This window comes from Pezoporus occidentalis, unplaced genomic scaffold (assembly GCF_034315485.1).
Source record: "Pezoporus occidentalis ecotype Australia unplaced genomic scaffold, CSIRO_AGI_Poc_V1 ctg250, whole genome shotgun sequence".
In the NCBI taxonomy this organism is placed as follows: Eukaryota; Metazoa; Chordata; class Aves; order Psittaciformes; family Psittacidae; genus Pezoporus; species Pezoporus occidentalis.
In genome coordinates, this window is record NW_026914395.1 from 826479 (window position 1) to 847489 (window position 21011).

The 21011-nt window shown below is 58.7% G+C and overlaps 1 protein-coding gene across 1 annotated transcript; it reads right to left on the reverse strand.

Moving 5' to 3' along the window:
* Positions 1-4923: 4923 nt before the first annotated feature.
* Positions 4924-19655, reverse strand: LOC134166027 (SITS-binding protein-like). The gene is made up of 10 exons (XM_062623307.1): positions 19172-19655; positions 17087-17258; positions 16112-16319; positions 15763-15913; positions 14830-15030; positions 14149-14417; positions 12390-12526; positions 10916-11037; positions 9262-9441; positions 4924-5156 (listed from the first exon to the last, which is right to left on the reverse strand). The coding sequence occupies exons 1-10, from the start codon at positions 19628-19630 to the stop codon at positions 4983-4985; spliced, it is 2073 nt and encodes a 690-aa protein (XP_062479291.1). The 5' UTR covers positions 19631-19655; the 3' UTR covers positions 4924-4982.
* Between the last annotated feature and the right edge of the window lie 1356 nt (positions 19656-21011).

Consider the following 21011-nt stretch of genomic DNA (forward strand, 5'->3'; position numbering starts at 1 on the left):
TCCCCAGAGCCCCGCGCAGGGCAGAGGCCGCACCATAAGGGCACCAGCAGCACTTCCCTCAGGCTGGGCAAGGAGATGAGCTCAGGACACGCTTCTGTCTGCAAAGCACAGGAATAAACGTGAGCAGAGGGTTCAGCACCACAGGAAAGGAGCCTTGTCCTGGAGCCAAGGAGCGGGGCCTCCACTCTCTTATCCCCAGGCACGTCCTGACCTCGGACTCTTGGCAAGGCCTTGGTCCTTGGCCCTTGCTGAGCCGCCTGCCGAGACAAGATCAAGGGGTGACTGCTAACAGGGGCCAGTTTCCGTGCGGTGCTTCCCAATGAAGCCTTTGGAGATGGGTCTCTTCAGTGCCTGTCCCCGCCGAGACGCGTGCTTGGGGACACGAATGTGCCGCAGGTCACAGGAAGCGAAGGAAGATGAAGGGGCTGGAGCATCTCTCCTACGAGGAAGAGCTGAGAGGGCCCCTTCCTCTCCCCCCTTCCCAGCCCACAGCCACATCCCGCTCAGAGGTCACAGAAAGCAGGTCCCGCATTCACGTTAGAACGAGGATTTATTTGGACTTATGCTGGCCCTGGGCACCGGGCGGGAGGCGAGGGGTGCCCGGAGCTGCTTGGGTCCGACCTGGGCTGTCTGGCACCGTGCTTTGAGGCAGGCGCCGGCGTCACGAGTCCTGATGCAAAGGCGTTAGGGCAGGGACCGCTGCATGCCCGTGGAGTCCCGCACACGTGCCACGGGCCAGAGCTGCGCCAGCTGCAGGCATTTCCCGGCAATGTGTGCATCCAGTTTGTTGTACACCTCCTGGCTCAGCTCCAGCCTGGGCATGGGAGCAGGCACCGAAGCAGGAGGCTGGCTCGTGTCCGCAGGGCTGGCCTCCCACCTGCTCTGGGGAATGGGGAGGTCCGTCTGGAGGCCGACATCTGTCTTTTGCAGGACTGAAGACGACGCTGGTCCTTTTCCCGCTTCCTCTGCCTTGTGGTCTGGCTCGGGAAGGGCTGGCTGGGCCGAGGATGAGCCAAGACGCCACGGGAACGGCTCCCGCTGCAGCAGCTGCCCATGCGGCTGAAGGAGGCTCTCACTGATGCCGGTCCCTGGCGCCGGTGCTGCGCTGGAGAAGCAGACGGCCCCACCCGCAGCGTGCAGGCGCGCCTTCGAGTTGTGCCGGCTGGGCAGCTCCTGCCCTCCCTCCATGGGCTGCCCCATGGCTCTGGCCTGAGCCAGGGCCCGGGCTCCCCATGTGCGGCGTTTCCTGGCCACGTGAATCTTCAGTGCTGACCGGGCCCCCCCGGCACGCAAGGACTCCGGGGAGGAGGCAGATCCCAGCCGCACGGGGGTCCCTGCGTCCCGGCTCTCGCAGGCGTCCGTCAGGCTCCCAGGGCTGCCGAGGCTCGTGGAGGAGCTGCGGCTGTGGCAGGAGAGGCAGCCCCGCTTCCGCAGCGCCCGCAGCTCCCCCCCTGCTCCCTGCCGGCTCCCGTGGTCCTGTGCAGGCACTGAGCCCATCCCCAGCGGCGGTGACAGCATCACTTGCTGCAGCTCCCGGGCAGCCCAGGGGCAGTGCAGGCAGTTGAGGCACATCCCACACTTGCCATGGGCGAAAGATGGAGGGGGGCCTGAGCCATGGGGCTGGGGACAGCAGGGCCTCAAGGGGCTGCCCCAAGGGGCCCCGCTCTGCCCTCTCCTGCCGTGGGGACAGGCCCAGCTATCCCCTGGGTCACACGGAGGACCCACGGGGCTCTTTGGGCTCTCCAGTGCTGCCGCTGGCTGCCAACACGCGCAGCATCGCCGGCTCCATTTGTCACCCTGTGGGAACAGAGCAGAGCACAGGGACCTGCTGGGGAGGACCTCATCAGCACCCACCCCGAGGGACCCCTGGCTCTGAGCAGCCCCTACCTTTGGCCGCCGGGTGGTGATCAACAGGATGGTCCCCACAGCCAGCATCAGGATGCTGAGGCCGAGGATGCAGTTGGAGTCAGTCGTCGTGCAGGGCCCGACAGAGGCGCACTGCGGGGCGCAGCAGGGTGCTTGCATGACGGGGACGCTGCTTCCCTGCTCCCAGTTCCTGCCTGCCTGTTCCGCACTGATCAGGCACCGTCCTGCCCTGGGAAGAGCAAAGGTTTGACCAGGAGCGTCACGTACAGGGGAAAGAGCTGCAACGGAATTTGCTTTCACTTCTGGACAAACCCTGACGTGCTGGGGTGTTGGACACGGGGATTGCTGCAAGCCCCTCCCAATGGAGCTGCTCTACAGTTCTGGGGCTCTCCCTTTTCTCCTCCTCTCCCCCTTCTCTTCCTCTTTCCCCTTCCCCATCAGCCCGGCCATAAGGAGACCCGAGGAAACCTGGGCAAGGTTTCGCGGCCCTGTGCAGCCTCCCAGCCTTTACTCACAGGGAGCAGCTCCACTCGGTGCCGTCGGCATCCTGGCTCTGTGCCACGGGTCCGATCCGCTCCCTCTGCCAAGTCTCCATCTCTCCCCGAGGTGCCCGGCTCAGGACGCTCGGCCAAATGAGCCTTCACCCCTGGAGCCTGCGTCTGCTTTTGTGCCCAGAGCCCGGTGATGTCACCGGGGTCACTGTGACGCTTCTGACATCGCCCCTCGGGAGCCGCGCTCGGCAGCGCCGGGGGCCCCAGCGCTGTCCCCGTGCATGGGGACAGCGGCTGTGGGGGGACGAAGGAGCCCGGCCCCTGCGCTGCCCTCGCGGCCAGGCCGGGAGCCGCTTTGCTGCCGGAGAGGTCAGTCCCGGCAGCGGGAGCGCTCGGAGATGCCCCCGGTGCCGCTCGCCTGCCCCGGGACGGGCCCTGGCTCGCTCCCGGCAGCGCGGGCACCTCCTGGAGCTTCCCTGCCTCGGGCCGGTGGTGCCCGCAGGGCAGGGCTGAGCTCCGCATGGCTTTGGGTTGCAGGGACCTGGCGGACGGGGAGCGCTTGGGCAGGGGCAGCTCTGCCCTGCCAACAGCAGGCGGGGGGCCCGGGCGGCGCCCATGGAGGCGTCTGAGGAGCCGAGGGGCCAGGAACCCCCCAACGACGGAGTCTGCCTGGGCTCCTGCAGGCACTGCTTCTGCTTGCCCTGCATCCAGGAGTGCGCCCGCAGGAGAGCCGTGTGCCCGAGGTGCCAGGGCTCCGTTGACCACATCCTCCCCATGCGGGACGGCTGCATCCATGAGGAGGGCAGGGGCCACGAGGCGGTTCCGGAGCAGGCCCTGGGGCATTGACCACAACGCGGGCCGTGCTCTGGCCCCCGAGCGCGCCGTCCTGGGCAAGTCGAGGAGGAGAAGCCGGCGGCAGCCTGGGGCGAGGCGCAGGCTCCAAGCCCGGTGGCAGAGGAGGAGGGACCGGTACGAGCAGCAGGCTCCGCAGCCCTCGCTCGACGCCCCGGTGCCCCCCGGGAGAGGAGAGCGCCGGCAGCGGAGAGGCCCCTCCAGGAACCGGAGGCGGTCCCGACAGAGCCAGCGCAGCCGTGCCCGGCGCGGGACCGTGTGAGCCCAACAGCGGCTGCTGGAGCCGGCTGCACCCCGCCGGGATTCGGTGATGTCCAAGGATGGAGCCTCCGCGTCCCCTTGGAAGAGCCCGTTCCAGCGCTTGACTTCTCCCCAAATAAATTCCCTATCACAGTTGGCAGGAGGTTCCTGTAGTCAGGCGGTGCCTTCTCATATGGCTCAGAAGCCGTCATAGGTGCGTTGACATTTCCAGGCATGCCTTGGGTTGCCTCATCAAGCCTCATCATCCTCCCCTGGGTGATTCCCCTGGCCCCATCCTATGCCTCCGTGGACCAGACAAGGAGCTGAGGGGCTTCCCACATCCCAGCCTTCGCTCTGCATCTCTCAGGCCTTCCACCGCTGGATCACGCTATTCCTCTCCTGCTTTCACTCCAGTTTGCAGGGGAAAACGGCTTGGGAGGACCTGGTCCACCTTGAATTGCATTTTTCAGCAGCCACAGCTTGGTAGAGCAGCGTTTCCACACCAATCCAAGGTGCTGATGCAGTTCATCGCTGGGGCTAGTTGTGCCCAAGCCCAGCAGCACAATCTTGCTCTCCACTTCAGGCCCAGCTACCACCTGCTCCTGCCCTCAAACACCAGCCTTTGAACTCACCACATTAACGTACATGTTCATGTCCCAGAAATCCATGACTTGGGCTATCAGAGAGGCTCGTCATCTCCCTAAATGTGCACTCAGCCCGTGGGATGTCTGGATTGCCTATGGAATGGTCTCTGCTGGGGGGAAGAAGGCCGGTCACGCTGGATCTGTTTTGCACTGCAGGAAATAATTGAGAGGAAAAAGAACCACCACCATCATCTTCAGATGATGAAGAGCCCTCTTTGGGGCCCCCAGGAGTTCAGTGCTGAGCACCAGAGGTTGTATTCCAAGGTGGATGACGATCCTGTCTGGCCAAGTTTACTTTTGTTCCACAGAAACCTGCTGCCAATAGACCTGGAATTCACCCAGTTTTCCTGGTTATCCTCAAAGTCAGGCTCTTGCTACCACAGGCTGCGCTGGGGGACCGTACACCCAGCATCAGCTGAGAGAAGCAGGTAGTGCTTAGCACACGTGATGTCCAGGAGCCTGAAGAGAGCTCTCACAGTCAGTTCTCTCTGCGTATGCTTTGTGTTTGAAGACAAAAAGCATCCCCTCAGGTATAAGCTGATGTTCCTTTACCTCCTGCTCTGGGAAATCCACTCTCTGGCCAAGGCAGCATCTTTGAGCGTGGTGCCAGGGAGCTGGAAATGCCGGATGTGCCCGCCTGAGCTCACACACAGACATGGCACCGGGCAAGCCCTGCAAGCACAGAGGTCACCACTGCTCGTGAGCGTGTCTTTGTGCCAAAGCTGCATCTCCTCTCTTAGAGCAACAGCAAGTAAGGAAAGACTCAAAGGACTTCTGCTAAGATAATACTGGTACAAAGGTTCTTGGAACAGTGCAGACAGGCTGGAAGAGCGAGCACGTGTGGGCAGCGCGGCCCTGAGAGAGGCCCCAGAGCTGCAGCGGGCTGCAGTTAGGAGGTCTTCACAAAGACCGGCACCTCTGCAAGGCCAGCAGAGTAGTTCCTGAGGATGGTGCCTCCGTCGAACACACGGGCAGTGGTGGTGTCCATCCAGAGGTGCCCCTCTCCGGGCAGGTAGATGTCCCTCCACGTCTGCCCTTTCTCTGTTACAGGGGCAACCAGGACCTGCAGGGAACAAAGGAAAGAGAAACGTAGTCCTTGGAGGATTAGCCAGGACGTGCACCAAGCAAAGCGCGAGGCTGAAGGGACAAACAGCCCCAGAGGAGGTCAGGGGGTCTGGCTCTTAACTGCAGATGAGTGTCCATGCGTGCCACAGCAGAGGTAAGCACAAAGCTCCCTGAGCTGTGCTGAGCAAAGGCCAGAGAACCACGCAATGGTTCGGGTTGGAAGGGGCCTTCAAAGCGCATCTAGTCCAACCCCTGCAGTGAGCAGGGACACCATGAACGAGGTCGGGGTGCCCAGAGGCACACGTGGGTGGGTTCAGGCTCCCACAGAGCAGCTTCTGAGAAGGTTTTCTGGGGTTGCAGCAGGCACTGGTGGCACCGAGTCAGGGCGAGAGACATCCCCAAGCCGTCTGTGGCAGAGCTGGGAATTTCCCTTTCCTGCCGTGCTTGGGAGGATTTGATTCAGGCCCACTCTTTGAGACAACTTAGTCAGTGAAGCCAAACAGAATCCGGCAGGAAACCAAGCAGAAACTCGTATTTCAGGTAGATATGAACATGTCCCACCTGAACAGGAAAGAGACTGGAAAAAGGTAGGGAAAGAGCTTTAGCTCCAGGCTGCTCAAAAGGACTTTGAAAGCCCCCTGTTTGGGGCTGCTCTGCAGGCAACTTAACGCTCTCTTCCCACCTTTCCTCTCCTGCATCTAGGAGAAGGATTTGTTTCCAGCTCTCAGACTAATTGAGTGTTGCAGTTTGAGGTGAGGTAGGATTAAACCCTAGGAAAAGGCGATGCTCAAAGCACACAATGGGATCGACACCGTCCCAAGCAATGGATGCACATTTATCATTCTGTGGACTCAAGGCTCTGTCGGGAGACTCAGAGGATTTAGCTTCCCAGCACCCTCAAATGGTCATCAAAATCCCAGCCAGTGGCCTTGGCATAGGGATGATTCCATTTAATAAGTATGTAAAAGTAAAAGCATGAAGAAATTGCTCTTGGGTCACAAATCAGTGAGCCCCGTTCGGAACAGAGGCATAAGGAGAGGTGTGCTCTGCTCTGCTCTCTCCTTCCCAGTGACTCAGTCTAAGTGATGCAGTCCCAAAGGACTTTAGGGATCCTTTCTCCCCTCGCTTGATGGGACAAGCAGTTTCCAGCATCCTGAGACTATTCCTGATAAATCACTTCAGAAACTGAAAGAGGCTTTGCAGGAAGAGCAGAGCTCAGGTTCAGTTTAGATCCAATTGAACACTGAGGCTTTGATTTGTGTTTGTGCACAGCTGGGTTCTAAATCAGAGAATGGTTTGGTTTGGAAGGGAACTTAAAGTTCATCTAATCCCAACCCCCTGCCACATGATGATGAATAAAGAGGCGATAAGGAAAAGATTGAAAGTCTAGAAAGGGCATTAAAGGAGGGGGGAAAAAAGGCTAAATAGTGAAAAGTGGATATGAAATTCAGGGATCAATCCCCCTCTTAAGCCCTCTTTTTTGGAGGTCTTGGTCAACAGCAAAGAGCAAGTGCCAGGGATTCACCCCTGCACGCCTTAGTGATGCTTCTTGAGCCGCACAGCAGCGTCATCCCAGGGACAAGTCCTGGCGTTTGCAACATTTGGGGGGACACTTTTGGACCCTCCCGGCCTTCATAAATGTATTTGGCAGCCACACTTGGCTTTCCCACCTCCTGCAGCATCCCTTTCGCCAGGCAGATGGCACTGACAAGCAGCCACGAACCGCCGCACGACACAAACCAGCACAGCTTGGCTCTTTGCTGTTGTATTTCAACATGCTTTGCTGGAAGGATTCAGCAGGGTCTGCTCCAATTCCCTTCCCAGTAGTGAAGTTTGCTCATGAGTAATGCTGGAATGTGGCTTGGCAGTGTTAAATCCAGCTTCAAGACCTCAAGGATCAAAACCACTGCTGTCCACCACTGCATCCAAACCCGCCTGCAGACACCCAAAGGCATTGCTGTTTGTCTGCTCAAGGGGAGATGATGCTTATTTCCCTTCGTAGTCAGCAAAACTCTGACCTAAAACCTGCTTATGGAGCATTCTGGCACGTTTAACAGCTATAGTGCGCGGCCTGATTCAGGCTGAACGTGCCAAGAGATCTGGAAGTGATGGATGCACAAATCACAGCCTGGCAATCAGCTTTCAGAGCAGGGCTGTCCCAGCCCAGGGTAACCCCCGAAACACCTCAGGTGCGACTCAGAAGCAGGAGGGCATCAGGAATAGCATCCCAGCCTGGATTGTGTCGGAAGGGGCCTTAAAGCTCATCCACTTCCAGCCCCCTGGCTCGTGCAGGGCCACCAGAGCTGCGCTCATCAGCGCTTGCGGCAGCTGCTTGCACTGAGTGGTGATGCTCAGAGGGTTTATCCCGGTGTCCTGCGCTTAGTCCTGCCTCAGACTGTACCGGGACAGAGCCACACTGGGCATTTCCCAGTAGTTCAGCGCTGATGATGCTCCACATCGCACCAAAGCTGCTTTTGGAGCGTGTTTCTGTTCTTGCAGCTGCCAAACCGCAGCTTGGAATCAACCCATCCCCGCCTGCGCTCCCCACACACAGGCTCAGGCTCTCTTGGAAAATGAGAGCAATAACGATTAAAACCTGAAGCCAGGGCAGCTTCTTGCCAGCCTCACCTCCTGCTCTATCACAACTGCCCGGCCCTGACACCACACAGAGCACACACCACATTTTACCCTGCTTCAGCAGTGTTCAGCCAAGCCAAAGCTTTGCACCTCACAAGGGAGAGAAGCCTGAAGCTGCTCTCACCCTTTATTGTCTTTCCTCCCTGAGCCTGCAGTGTTGACGGGGAATGTCAGCTAACACAGAGCACACTGCTGCCCTGCCTGCCTGGACTGCATCAATCAGGGGATCCTAGGGGAAGGGACTAAGTTTAAGCTTGCTCGGTTCAAATACCCCCATTAGTGCCCAAACAGCCCCGGCACAGGGGCAAGGCCTCAGCTCCCTGTGACTCTGCACTCACACAGTGCTGCTCTCCAATTCCTTTGCGCCAAGGGTTTGTGTTCTGAAAGCTTCCCAACAGAGGTGGGACTTGATGGTTTTGAAGGTCTTTTCCAACCCCAGTGATCCCATGATTCTATCCGAGCCCTCTGTAAAGGCCTTTCTGCTGCTCCTTAAGAAGCTGGTCTCCTGCAGTGAAATTTCCCATAATAATAATAAAATCTATAAATGAATTCACATATTTTATGGCCAGAAACTCATATGTGGCAGTTGGGTATTGCAGCATCTGTTGGAGGCTGCAGGCAGAGCCTCGAGAGGTACCTCTGCAGCACACGCTGAAACAAGGAACGAACACCTACTGAGCTTTGCTTTGGGATTGAGAATGCTTACTTTATGGAGGTGATAGCCCCATGATTAGCAGCCTCCCTGTGTAAAGACAGCCCAGTGTGTCACTGCAAAATGAATTCAATAGTATGAACTGAGGATTATGCTTTTAATGCACTAAGAAACCCGGGTAGGAGCTGCCGAAGTCTTGAGCTGTTGGGATCCTGCACCCAGGCAAAGCAGGAGGGACAAAGATCAAGTGATGCCATTGCCCAAACTGGAGGCTCCTTACAACCATGGCAGGATGAGGCACAGCTTCCTTTAAGGAAAGTCTTTCCCAAAGTTGCTTTTCCAAGAGCTTTTTGGTTTGAAGCAGCACAGACCACATCAACTCTCAGGCCATCTAAAGGAGCAGCAGTGGGATGGACACATCTGCAGGGACAGACTCCCGCTACATGACCAGAGTGTGAGCACACCAGGCTTGCAGGGAGCATTTACAGCATGAAACAATCGTGCTGTAGCATCAAGTAACGGGACCAACAGCCTGAAAAGAGGGGGGAAAGAACTGCTGACAATGAGGGGGTGTCTTCCAGCAGAAAGGCCTGACGAACGCCCTGATATTAAAAGCTGAAAGGAAAGAAGCCTTCTCAACGACTCAATCTGAATAAATGGCAAAGCTGAAGGAGCCACAGGGTCCCACCAGCCCTATGGTTCCCCACCACCCCTACCCCAGTGCTGTACTCAGGCAGGATGCAAAGAGGTGGATGGGCGAGGGCAGGGGGCACCTTGTTTACCCTGGGAGAGCATTCAGCCCCACATTCCCTACCTCATCTCCAATGAGGAACTCATCCTCGATGGTGAAAGCGGCTGGATCCGTGGGGCTGAGCCACCAGGCCGGCCGGAAGATGGGATACCCCGAGCTGAGCCATTCCGAGCTGTATTTGATGAGCAGCGGCACAACGAAGTCCCGGTGCCTCTGGATGCAGCGGCGGGTGAGGTTCAGGACCTGCAGCATGGGGGAGAAAAGAGAAACCTGTGACCAGCTTAACCCAATACAGGGCAAAGCAAGAATGTGTTGCGTTCCGGTGTCCTCAGCAGATGAAGGACACGGAGCTGTTGGAGCAAGTCCAGAGGAGGCCACGAGGATGCTGGAGCAGTTCCTATATGGAGCCAGGCTGAGAACACTGGGGCTGTTCAGCCTGGAGAAGAGAAGCTGCGTGGAGACCTCAGAGCAGCTTCCAGTGTGTGAAGGGGGCTGCAAGGATGCTGAGGAAGGAGGGACTCTTCATCAGGGGCTGGAGCAATAGGACAAGGGGTGATGGGCTCAGACTGAAACCAGAGATTTAGGCTAGATATAAAGGAAGGCACACGGTGCCCAGAGAAGCTGTGGCTGCCCCATCCCTGGCAGTGCTCAAGGCCAGGTTGGACACAGGGGCTTGGAGCAAGCTGCTCCAGTGGAAGGGGTCCCTGCCCATGGCAGGGGTTGGAGCTGGAGGAGCTTTCAGGTCCCTTCCAACTCAAACCCACCTGGGATTCTGCTCTGAGTAGTTTATACCAAGTAACACAGGTTTCCGCATGCCCGGCACCGCACTGGGCTGGAGCTCCAGGCAGCGAGGAAATCCATGGCCTTGGACAAGCCTTGGAACATCAGGGATTTAAGCAATGTCCTTGAGGACACCAAAACCTCCGTGGCTTGGCAAAAGGCTGGAGCAGACATTCAGCATCCCAATGGGGTTTCATCCTCTCGAGCCAGGCTGTTATCACAGCCCCACGCTGCTGGGTTTGGGGTCAAAGCACAGCCTGAGCCCTGCCGCAGCGTTCAGCTCGCTTGGAGGTGCCATAAAGCCCTGAAATGAACCCAGACGGGAGCCCCGCCAGCCCTGGAGAGATCCCTGAGGATTCAATGCCCCAAACTGGGCTCTTGTGGTGAGCAAACAGCAGCCGCAGCGGCACCTCCCACTGCTGGCGCCCAGGGCTTCCATTAGGGTGCTGGAAAGGAGGTGTTCCTGCCCATGGCAGGGGTTGGAGCTGGAGGAGCTTTAAGGCCCCGTCCACCCCAAAGCAGGCTGGGGTTCAATGAAAATGCCTCCAGCTGTTTGAAAAGACCTTGAATGGCAATCTGTGCGCTTCACTCTGCTGCAGGGACTCGGTCTTTGGTCAAGCTGTGCTTAAACCACCCCAGCAGCAAAGGGAGGGACACACACACACATGTGCTGATCGGTGTCATTTCTATGGGCACCATGGGCACTGCCCCGTGGCTGCACAGAGCTGTGAAGTATAAACCCACAAAACCATGGATTTCACAGCGACCCCACTGCTGAGAACACGCAGCGAGGCGGCTGAGCAGGACTCTGTGGGCAGCAGGAGCAGGACAGTGAGTTGGAGCCTCAGCTTTCCGCAGTGTAAGGACATTAATGGCCTGGGGGGTGCTTGGCACACCAGCGACACCGCATCCCCCCTGTGGGGCACGGGCTACGTACCCCGGCCTCGCAGCAGAGCCAGGGCGGGGTGCTGAAGGCCATCACGGGGAGAAACGTCACGATCTGCAGCCACCTCACGTAGAGCTCCGTGTCCCCCGGGCTGTCACCGGCCAGGCTCCCTCCTGCGGGCACAAAGGACTCAGGGAAGGCACTCAGGGGCATCCCAGTCAATGGGTTCTCCACGTGGGCAGGACACGTTACCCACTGCAAGAGGAGCCGAGTTCTCCCCATCCATGGATTCCTTCCTTGAGCATCATCAGCAAACACCAGGCATCCCTGTCAAGGCCAGGTTGGACACAGGGGCTTGGAGCAAGCAGCTCCAGTGGAAGGGGTCCCTGCCCGTGGCAGGGGTTGGAGCTGGAGGAGCTTTAAGGTCCCTTCAACCCAAACCACTCACTCTATGATCTTTGGCCGTTTTAGGACCAGATGTCTCCAGAGTTTCTACATTTAATCAGAACCTATAAAAAGGGATTTCTTTCCTGCAGAGAAAAGCATTGGGGAAGTGCTGGGTTTTCCTTCCACAATGATGTGCAAAGACAAAGCATCGCGGGAGGGTACTCCTGTGCTCTAGCTCCCTTCAGTTCCACAGTGCACAGCAGTGGAGAAGCAGAGTGGTGGTGTCAGAAATACGCAGTGGAAGGGGATTCCAGATGCCCTCTGAAACACCATGGAGGGGCTTGGGAAGGACAGGAGAGGGTGGGAAGGGACAGGGAAAGGGAGGTGAAGCCTTTGGAGCCGGAGCATCCTCGCTCCGAAAATCTGGCTCAGCCTGTACAGAAATGCCACACAGAACTGAGCCAAGGGCGCAGCCAAACCACCACAGAGCCCCAGCCCCTCCACAGGCTCCTCGCATCCCGAGCAGCCCCTGGTGCTGCCGAGCTCCCGGGCTGAGGTTACGCAGCCCCGTGGACCGCACACCAGCGGGTTCAGCATCCCTGTGCTGTGATTGCCCAGGCCTTGTTTCCTAAGGAAAACTGCCTAAAAATAGGGCCCCATTGAAGGATTGCTCCCTGACCCCTTCACCAGGGCTCTCTGCAGCTCTGCCCTCTGGCTTGGACGCTTCACGTGCAGCCTCCACGTGTTCGGGGCGTGTTTTGAAGACACACAAAGCAGTCACCTCCAAGAGGAGGGGGAAACCGAGCTGCTTGGCTCCCACTAAAGGGTCCTTTCTGGCCTTTTACGGTGTTTTGGTTGAAGGATTCCTCGAGCATCGCGCTCTGGAGCATGAACACAGCCTTGGAGCGCAGCTGCATCTGCTCCCCAGCCAGCGGCCTGCTCACATTTACTGCCTGTTGGCCTTGGTTTGCAATCCCTCAGTCGATTCCCTGGTAACATTCACCCCAACCCAGCCGCAAAACGGGGTACGGAGAGCAAAGTGCTTCACGCCTCGGTGCGGCACACCTGAGCCACGGGGTGCAAGCTACCTCCTGCATCCCTCGCACCTCGCCTCCCGCAGAGATGCTAACCTACGTACCTACTGCATCGGGGATGAAGAAGTTGTAGCCCAAGAGGCTGTAGTGCAGCACAGAGGGAATAATCCCCTTCAGCCCAGCATGGCTCCAGTCCGAGCGCAGGGGGCTCATCTGGATGAAGAGAGGTAGGTGACTGGATCTGGGGGGGAACAAGCACAGAGGTGGTGGTTAGAGAAGGCCCACAGGAGATGAGGGTTCCTGCAGCCACTTGGCATCTCTTCTGGAGGGAAATCACTGCCACCCCAGTGCTCTTCTTTCATGTCCAAGAGCATTTCTATGCCTTGGGTTCACCTGGAGGGGAGGAGAGGCTCATGTCAGCAAGCAGCACAGTGAAGGAGACTGTTTCTGGTGGCCAAAAAGGGTCAAATGTGGACCTTCACAATGAGCTTTAGCTTGAGAAATGGTCTGGAGCTGATCTAACCAAAGGGGGACTTTGGTCCAAGACTTCTCGTTCCTGGAGTTTGGTTTCCTCCTTGTCCCCCCTCTAACTTAGAATCATGGAATAGTTTGGGTTGGAAAGGACCTTAAGATCATCCAGTTCCAACCCCCTGTCATGGGCAGGGACACCTCACACTAAACCATGGCACCCAAGGCTCTGGCCTTGAACACTGCCAGGGATGGAGCATTCACAGCCTCCCTGGGCAACCCATTCCAGTGCCTCAGCACCCTCACAGGAAAGAATTTCCTCCTTAGATCCAATCTAAACTTCCCCTGTTTCAGTTTGAACCCATTACCCCTTGTCCTGTCACTGCAGTCCCTAATGAAGAGTCCCTCCCCAGCATCCCTGTAGCCCCCCTTCAGACACACGCTGGCTCCCCAGAGATCTCCAGGGACACTTTCATCTTCGGAGGAGTTAAGGCTGATGTGGTTTATAGAACACTTCTGCTATGGAAGCTGCCCCCGGAAAGACAGGATCCTGGATGGAGTAAAGATGCTCAGGAAAGGGGCCGTTCCCACCCCTGTGGTTTGGCCTGTGGCTGACTAAGAGCCTGTCACCGCCTCAGCATGCGAAACACCGCTTGTTCTTTGAAAGGGAATGATCTGAAGTTGTCCTCTTATGCAATTTACCATCAATGCCTCATCCCCAACAGGAAATAAGCCACCTTGCAAACAGCCCGAAAGCCTTTTGCATCTGCCAGGCATAACCATAGCGGGTAAAAAGACAAGTAATGCTTCTCAGTGCCTCTAACCAAAGGGTCTCGAGGGGTGTTACAAATGCTTGTTAATAGATTAACCCTGTTATGTGCTACACAAGCATGGGAAGTCAGAGAACTGCAGTTGTTTGACACCAAAGCAATTCCAATGCAGGGATTTGGCCAAGACTGCAGGGTTCACCCCCTCCCTTCCGCAGGATTGGCGGCAGCCTGGAGCTTGAATGGCCATAGGTGACAAGATGCATCTTTATTGCATCAGGCATCAATGCAGTTAAACATTTTTATCCTCTAAGACATTAAAAACAATGTTAACGTGCTCCAAAAGAGAGAGAAAGAGAGCTAGAAGAGCAACCCCTTCCTATCACGTAGATGAGGCCCTCAGTGATGTGAGTTAGTGGTGGTCTTGGCAGCCCTGAGGTAATGGTTGGACTTGATGGTCTTCAACGTATTTTGCAACCTGGTTGATTCCACAATTCTACCCATTACCCTAGCCCACCTCCACACTGCTTCCCTGGGTGCTGAGCACCCCAAGGGCACATTTAAAGCATCCCCTAAGCAGTTCCCACATCCGTCGGCTCCAGGGAAGCATCATCTCAGTGGTACCCACCTGGCACCGGCACTGATGACGGTGGCGTTTCCCAGTGTTGCCAGTGCCTCTGCCAACAGCCCGGTGTACCGGTCTCCCTCCAGCTCGGCGGGAGGGGGCACAGCTTGCTCCAGGAAGGCATTGCCCTCAGCACCCTCGAACACCAGGTACGCAGCACCCAGTGCGTGCCGCAGGCGCCGGGCGCGTGCCAGGTACCAGCTCAGTGCCGCCTCGCTGGTGACGTTGAGGCGGACACAAAGCTGCCCCTTCCATGTGGTCAGCAGCGGGATCTGCAGGGGACAAGGAAGAGTCCTGCCAGAGCCAGAGAACACCCTGCAAGCCCGGGCTGCAAGGCTGCTGTGTCCCCATCCCACCCCGCACCGTCACAGGGCCACGCATGAGAGAGTAAACCCTTTGTCAACCAACCCAAAACCACCCAGGAGTCGATGGAAAAGAGGCAGATCATTAGAATGACTGCAAAAACCAGGGGGAATTGGGATGTTCCGAGCACCAGCAACTTCCAGAAATATCTTTTGGAAGTGGGAATTTGAAAGCTGCTTCCTTAAGAAAGAGAGAAGTGGCTCCCCCGGGCATCGCTCTGCAGCGCCGGGCTGGTCCCCAGCGCAGGAGGATCAGGTTGTCGCCCTAGTGAGGGTGTTGATTGAGGTTTAAAGCAGGCTCGGGTTGAGGAGGGTCTCGTACCGGGCTGCCCCCGACGTGGGGCTGCAGGCTCAGCCAGTAGGTCCCTGCATGTCCGTCCCGCAGCGTGCGCAGGAACAGCGGGGAGGAGATGCTGGTGTACGGGGACAGTGTCACAGCGAGCTGCAGCGGGGCCAGCGCGGAAGGGTCCCAGGCACGGCTCGGGTCCTGCCTCTTCCTCCGCGCTGAGGGTGCACGGTCCTGCTGGGAGGGACAGGCGGGAAAAGGGGTTTTGTCAGAGTGCAAAGCCACCAAGCAGCAGCTGTCGGTGTGAGCATCCGCAGGGCTCAGCCCCCAGCCCATAGAATGGGTGCGCTGGCATTTTACACACGGGGATCAGAGTCCGGCCCTGGGGCAGCAGCACAAGAGGGACGTGGAGCTGTTGGAGCGAGGCCAGAGGATGCCACGGAGCTGCTGCGAGGGCTGGAGCAGCTCTGCTCTGGAGCCAGGCTGAGAGAGCTGGGCTGGGGCAGCCTGGACAAGAGAAGGCTCCTGAAGGGGAGACCTGAGAGCAGCTCCAGTGCCTGAAGGGGCTGCAGGAAACCTGGAGAGGGGCTTGGGACAAGGGATGTAGGGACAGGCCAAGGGGAATGGCTTGAACCTGCCCGAGGGGAGACTGAGATGAGCTCTGAGGCAGAAGCTCTTCCCTGGGAGGGTGCTGAGGCGCTGGCACAGGGTGCCCAGAGAAGCTGTGGCTGCCCCATCCCTGGCAGTGCTCAAGGCCAGGTTGGACACAGGGGCTTGGAGCAAGCTGCTCCAGTGGAAGGGGTCCCTGCCCATGGCAGGGGTTGGAGCTGGAGGAGCTTTAAGGTCCCTTCCAACCCAAAGCAGTCTGTGGTTTTATGAATTTAAGGTCTAACATATGTTCTGAGAGCAGGGCTCATGGCAGTGCTCCATTTGCCCCTCAGGCCCAAAGGCCGGCAGGACGGGACATACCGCAGCAGCGAGGATGGCAGTGCAGCGCTCCCCCAGGACCAGGACCCCCTCCTGAAGACGATGCCGCTTCAGCCTCCTCACCAGTGACCTCAAACCTCGTTTTATTTTGGCAGCTGAACCCTCTGGGCCAGAATACCTCCAGACTGGAGACCTGTGCGGTGGAAAGAGCTGGTGGCTGCACCCTGTGCCAGCACGAGATGCTTCACCATGAGGGTGCTGAGGCGCTGGCACAGGGTGCCCAGAGAAGCTGTGGCTGCCCCATCCCTGGCAGTGCTCAAGGCCAGGTCGGACACGGGCTTGGAGCAAGCTGCTCCAGTGGAAGGGGTCCCTGCCCCTGGGAATGCCTTACCCCAGGAGGGCCGTATCCGGCAGCGCCCGCTCCTGCGCGCCGAGCTGGGTGCCCACGTGCCGGTGCGCGGCCGCGACGTCGGTGCTGGCACAGAGGGTGTAGTGCAGGGGCTCGGCAGCTCTGCCCACCGGCGATGCCAGGCAGAAGTGCCGGCTGCTCTCCAGCGAGAGGAGCACGGGCACGTCGGGAGGCACCGTCACCGTCACGCCTTGGGGGAGAGCAGAGCGAGGCGGTGTCTCAGCGCGTGCCTGCCCGGCCTCGGTCCTCGGCACTCGTGGTCACAGGGATGGGGATGTACAGGGCAGAGCCTAACTGGTACCAGGGCCTCCTGGACTGATCCCAGCCACGCAGGCAAAGCCCTGCTCTCGGCTTTCACTATTCCCTTTAAACCAAAAGGCCTTTCGAGGCCGGGATTGACTCCGCTTCCTGCCTTGTTGCGCTGCATTCAGCTTAGGCAGCAGCTTCGGCTTCGTCGCTGCAGGGCAGCCACAGATCAATTGATGAATTAGGGGCAACGGCTGAGGTCTGGAGTGCTGCAGAATAATCCAAATAGCCACCCAAAAATGACAACAGCCCCTAAGCTCTCATCCAGCATCCAGAGCAGTGTCAGGGACCTGGGAGCTCAGGATGAAGCCACTCAAGTGGTGCTGGAGGAGCTGGCAATGGACACGGATCTCTGTTTAAACAGATCCTAAAAATGAAGACACACCAAGAGCAGGGACTCCCCTGGGGCGAGCTGAGCCAACCCCATCCTCTCAGGCACTGAGGTTTAGTATCATGGCCTTTTCCATAGGGATGAGGCAATGTGGGATCCATCCATTGTGTCCCGCTGCCAGCTGGCAATGCATTGGAAGGACAGCTTCACCTCCGAGGCATCAACCCTGCTGCTAAACCAGCTGCTTTATAGATGAGGAGAAGATGGAGAAACACAGGGATTGAAGGACCAGGAAGCTGGATGGGGAAGGAAGCAGTTACCTGTGGAGCCCAAGAAGTACCTCTCCAGAACAGGCCCGTATCCCGTGGGACTCTTGCTGAAGCCTCCACTGACAAAAGGCTGCGCCTGGCTTTGGGCTCCATTGAGCGGCCAGCGCTGGGCACGGAGGCTCACCCCTCCGTACCAGGAGATGTTGGCCATGGAGAAGCAATCCTGCAGCCAAGAGAGAGTCACCGGGGGTGAGGACGAACATGGGAATAGTTGCATTGAGAGGCAAAACCCCTGCAAGTTATCCCAGTGCTGTCAGAGCGGTCGTGGGATGGGGCTTTTCCCGGGAAGGAAAATCCCATGGCCATGAGATTTAGGGGTTTCATCCAAAAAGCAGTGGGTGCCCGTGGCAGAGCACACCGGGGGTGAAGATTTTCTTCCACAAGAACAAGAGCTGTGCTTCCAGGTCCAAAACTAACGCCGACGTTCATGGAATCACAGCATGGGTTGGGATGGGAGGAACCTTAAAGCTCATCCAGTTCCAACCCTGCCATTTGGCTCTACAGCACTGCAGGGTCCCTGGGGTACATTGTGGGCTTTCTGCTCTCTCCCAAGGCAAAGCCTCCCTCTTCCCTGTGGGCTGGTGACAAGCAGCATTTCCCTGGTATCATGGGAATATAATGGCACTAACAATGAGCGTGTTCCCTCAATAAGACTACATCAGTAGGCGTATTTGGAGCACTTCCCATAGGGCTGACAGGGCAGAGCAACAAGCCTTCCCCAAGAGCTCCCGGTCCCAGTGACGTCCCTATCCTCAATCCATCTCCTTTTAGAAACCATCACTTTTCACTTCCAAGCCTCCAAAAGTGCCCTCTTTCTGCCAAAGCCGGGATCAGCAGGGCTCAGCATCCCGCATGACTTCCCATGGGGATTTGGGAATGCAGAGGAGGGGCTGGGGAGCGCAGAGAAGGACCCAGCTCAACGCAACCCATGCTCATTGACCCCAGGCCGGAGCCCCCGAGCTCATCTCTGCCCTGGGGGCAGCGGGAGGTTGAATCTCCCCAAGGGGTGAGGAGAGGAGATGTGAATTATTAAAGTGGAAAGCCGGGAGGCTCGGGACAGCAGTGCCGGGTGTCAGCGGAGCAGGTTACCCAGGCTGCGAAAGGGAGGGGGAAAGGGCAGCAAGGGGAGCCCAGCCCCACCGCAGCGGCTGCGTTCAGGCAACACCTCCCACAGCTCAAAACAGCAGCATCAGCTAAGGGCACAAACCGCCCCCTCCCACAGCATCCCCTCCGCTCCCTCACTGCTCCTGAGGGCACCTCGGGGCAATGGGGTTTTTCTTCCCCTCCCTAAGGCTCGCTTTTGGCATCTGCTTTTATTTAAGTGGGGGAAGGAGACAAGAAGAGAAGGAGCCCCGTGAATGCGTGCAGCAGCCCCGTTGTGCTGTGGTTGGAGGAGACCCCCCCGCGCTCCTCGTGGCCCCCGCCAGCATTGTGATCCGCAGTGGTGTTTGTTCAGTCTCCATAAACACGGAGCTCCCACCCTGGGGTTACCAACACAGCCCTGGGAGGCAGCGGCTCCTCGGTGGTTTGGGAGCTCAGCACCAAGGCACGAGGCTTCCAGAAGGCTTTCCCCATCCAGAATCAGTCAGGTTGGAAGATGGGGAGCCCCAGCCATGGTGTGACCCACAGCCGTGGTGGGAAGTGGGGTGTTCGGGGCAGTGCCTCTGCATTTGGGCTCATTTTACCCCAAAGGCCACAGTTCCGAGCAGCACACGGGGTCACAGAATGACAGAATGGTTTGGGTTGGAAAGGGTCTTAAGATCATCCGGTTCCAACCCCCTGCCACGGGCAGGGACACCTCACACTAGACCCTGTCACCCAAGCCCGTGTCCAACTTGGCCTTGAACACTGCCAGGGATGGGGCATTTACCACTTCCCTGGGCACCCTGTGCCAGCGCCTCAGCACCCTCACAGGGAAGAGCTCCATTATATCTCACCTGAACTTCCCCTGTTTCAGTCCGAACCCGTCACCCCCTGTCCTATGGCTGCAGTCCCTGATGTGGGGCCCCTCTCCAGCACCCTTTAGCCCCCGTCAGACCCTGGGAGCTGCTCCGAGGTCTCCAGGCTCCCCGTTACCTTCAGCATCACGTCGGGGCGCAGCGGGGTCCAGCGGACGCTGTAGCACTCGGTGCTGGGGGCGGGCGGGGGCTCGAGGGACAGCCGGAGCTCCGCATCCTCCTCCCACGCGTAGCAGAACTGGGCACCGTCCTGCCAGCAGCGGTCCCGGGGCGGCGGGGGCTCGGCGGCCGGCACCCCCCGCACCGCCACCGCGGCCACGGCTCGCCCCGCCGGCAGCGCCCGCAGCAGCAGGGCCCCGCGCCGGCGCTCCCAGAGCAGCCCCCCGCGCCGGCCCCGCAGCACCCACTCCTCCGGCGGCTGCTCCAGCGCCTGCCACGAGATGATGCCGATGGTCATGGCGAAGAACACGGCCACGCCGAGGCAGCCCACGGTGCCTTTCCAGGGCTCCGTCATCTCCCTGAAGCCCAGCGTCCAGGTGGCTTCGGGCATCTGGCCGGTGCGGCGGGAGAGCGGCATGGTGCGCTCACAGGGGATGCTCCGGCTCCTCTCGCTCTCTCCTCCTGCAGCAGCGCAAGGAAGAAACCCCCTTGGAGCGCACCAAAACCTTTTTTTCTTGCTCCAAATGAAAGTTTAAAGAGAAACGAAGCCCCGAGTCTTTTCCCTTTGCAGCAACCCCAAGGTGGACGAACTCTCCTTGCAGCCCCGCTGTGTGCTCCGCTGCGCAGCAAACCCTGCTGCTAGGCTCAGTGCCGGCTGTGGATGCAGCTCAAGCACAAGACCCGGTGCCGGTGTCAGCTCAGCCCCTTGGCATGATCGGCAGCATCCGCTCAGCGATGCCAGAGGGGAGCTGGAGGAGAGCACGGGTGGCAGAGAGCCTGGGACAGCAGCGGAGGGGAGACACGGCAGCGCTCGAGCCTCCATGGACCTTTGGGGTTTGGTTTGCCCCTGCAGCGTGGCTTCACCTCTTGGTGTGCAAAGAGGCAGTAAAGAGCTTGGGGGGGCAGGAGATGGACTGCAGGGGTGGTTGGAGAAAGAGGGGGATGCAACACCAGCCTCCTTCCATCTCATCTGATTTGGTATTTGGTGCCCCATCCCTCGCAGTGCTCAAGGCCAGGCTGGACACAGAGGCTTGGAGCAAGCTGCTCTAGGGGAAGGTGTCCCTGCCCATGCAGGGGGTTGGAGCTGGAGGAGCTTTAAGTCCCTGCCAACCCAAACCAGCCCGGGGTTCTATGCTGGACAGAGCAGGGAGAAAAGATACCCATGGGCACAACCCTCACTCAAAGGAACAGGCACCCAGTGCTCCAGCCCGGGCAGGGGACCACCACGGCGATGGCATCACAAGGTGGGTGCCTTCTGCATCCCACCCTGCTGCCCCCTCCTGCATCCCAGCTGCCTCAATTGCTGCTGCTTGCCCCAGCTCAGCTCCCCCCCCCCATCACACAGCCCCATCTCCCAGCGAAGGAGCTGCTTCTGCTTTACCTCAATGCAGACCAAAAGATGCTTCCGCAGCCCCCAAGTGCTCCTCGGTGGCCGAGCGCTCCTGCTCCGGCTGTTTTCCCGCTGCCAGGATCCTCTCCGCTCCCCCAGGGTAGTTTTTCCTCCTGGCCGCGTCAGACACCTTCACTGAGGCAACTTGATCCAAACTGACCCAGGAGCGTTACCCAAGACGAGAGCCGGTGCGTTCCCTCCCTCCCTGCGGGAGCAGGATCCCAGCCACCGGCATGGGAAACGGGCAGCACCTCAAACGTATCCTGTTCAGCAGCACGCATTTATAGGGGAACAGTTCTAAAGGGATTTCTGGCCAAGACACTGAGGTGGCTGCAGCTGAGCCCTTCCTACACACCTGAGAACCCACACGAGAGGCAGCGCCCAGCCTCCCTGCCCTGCGTTGTGTTCT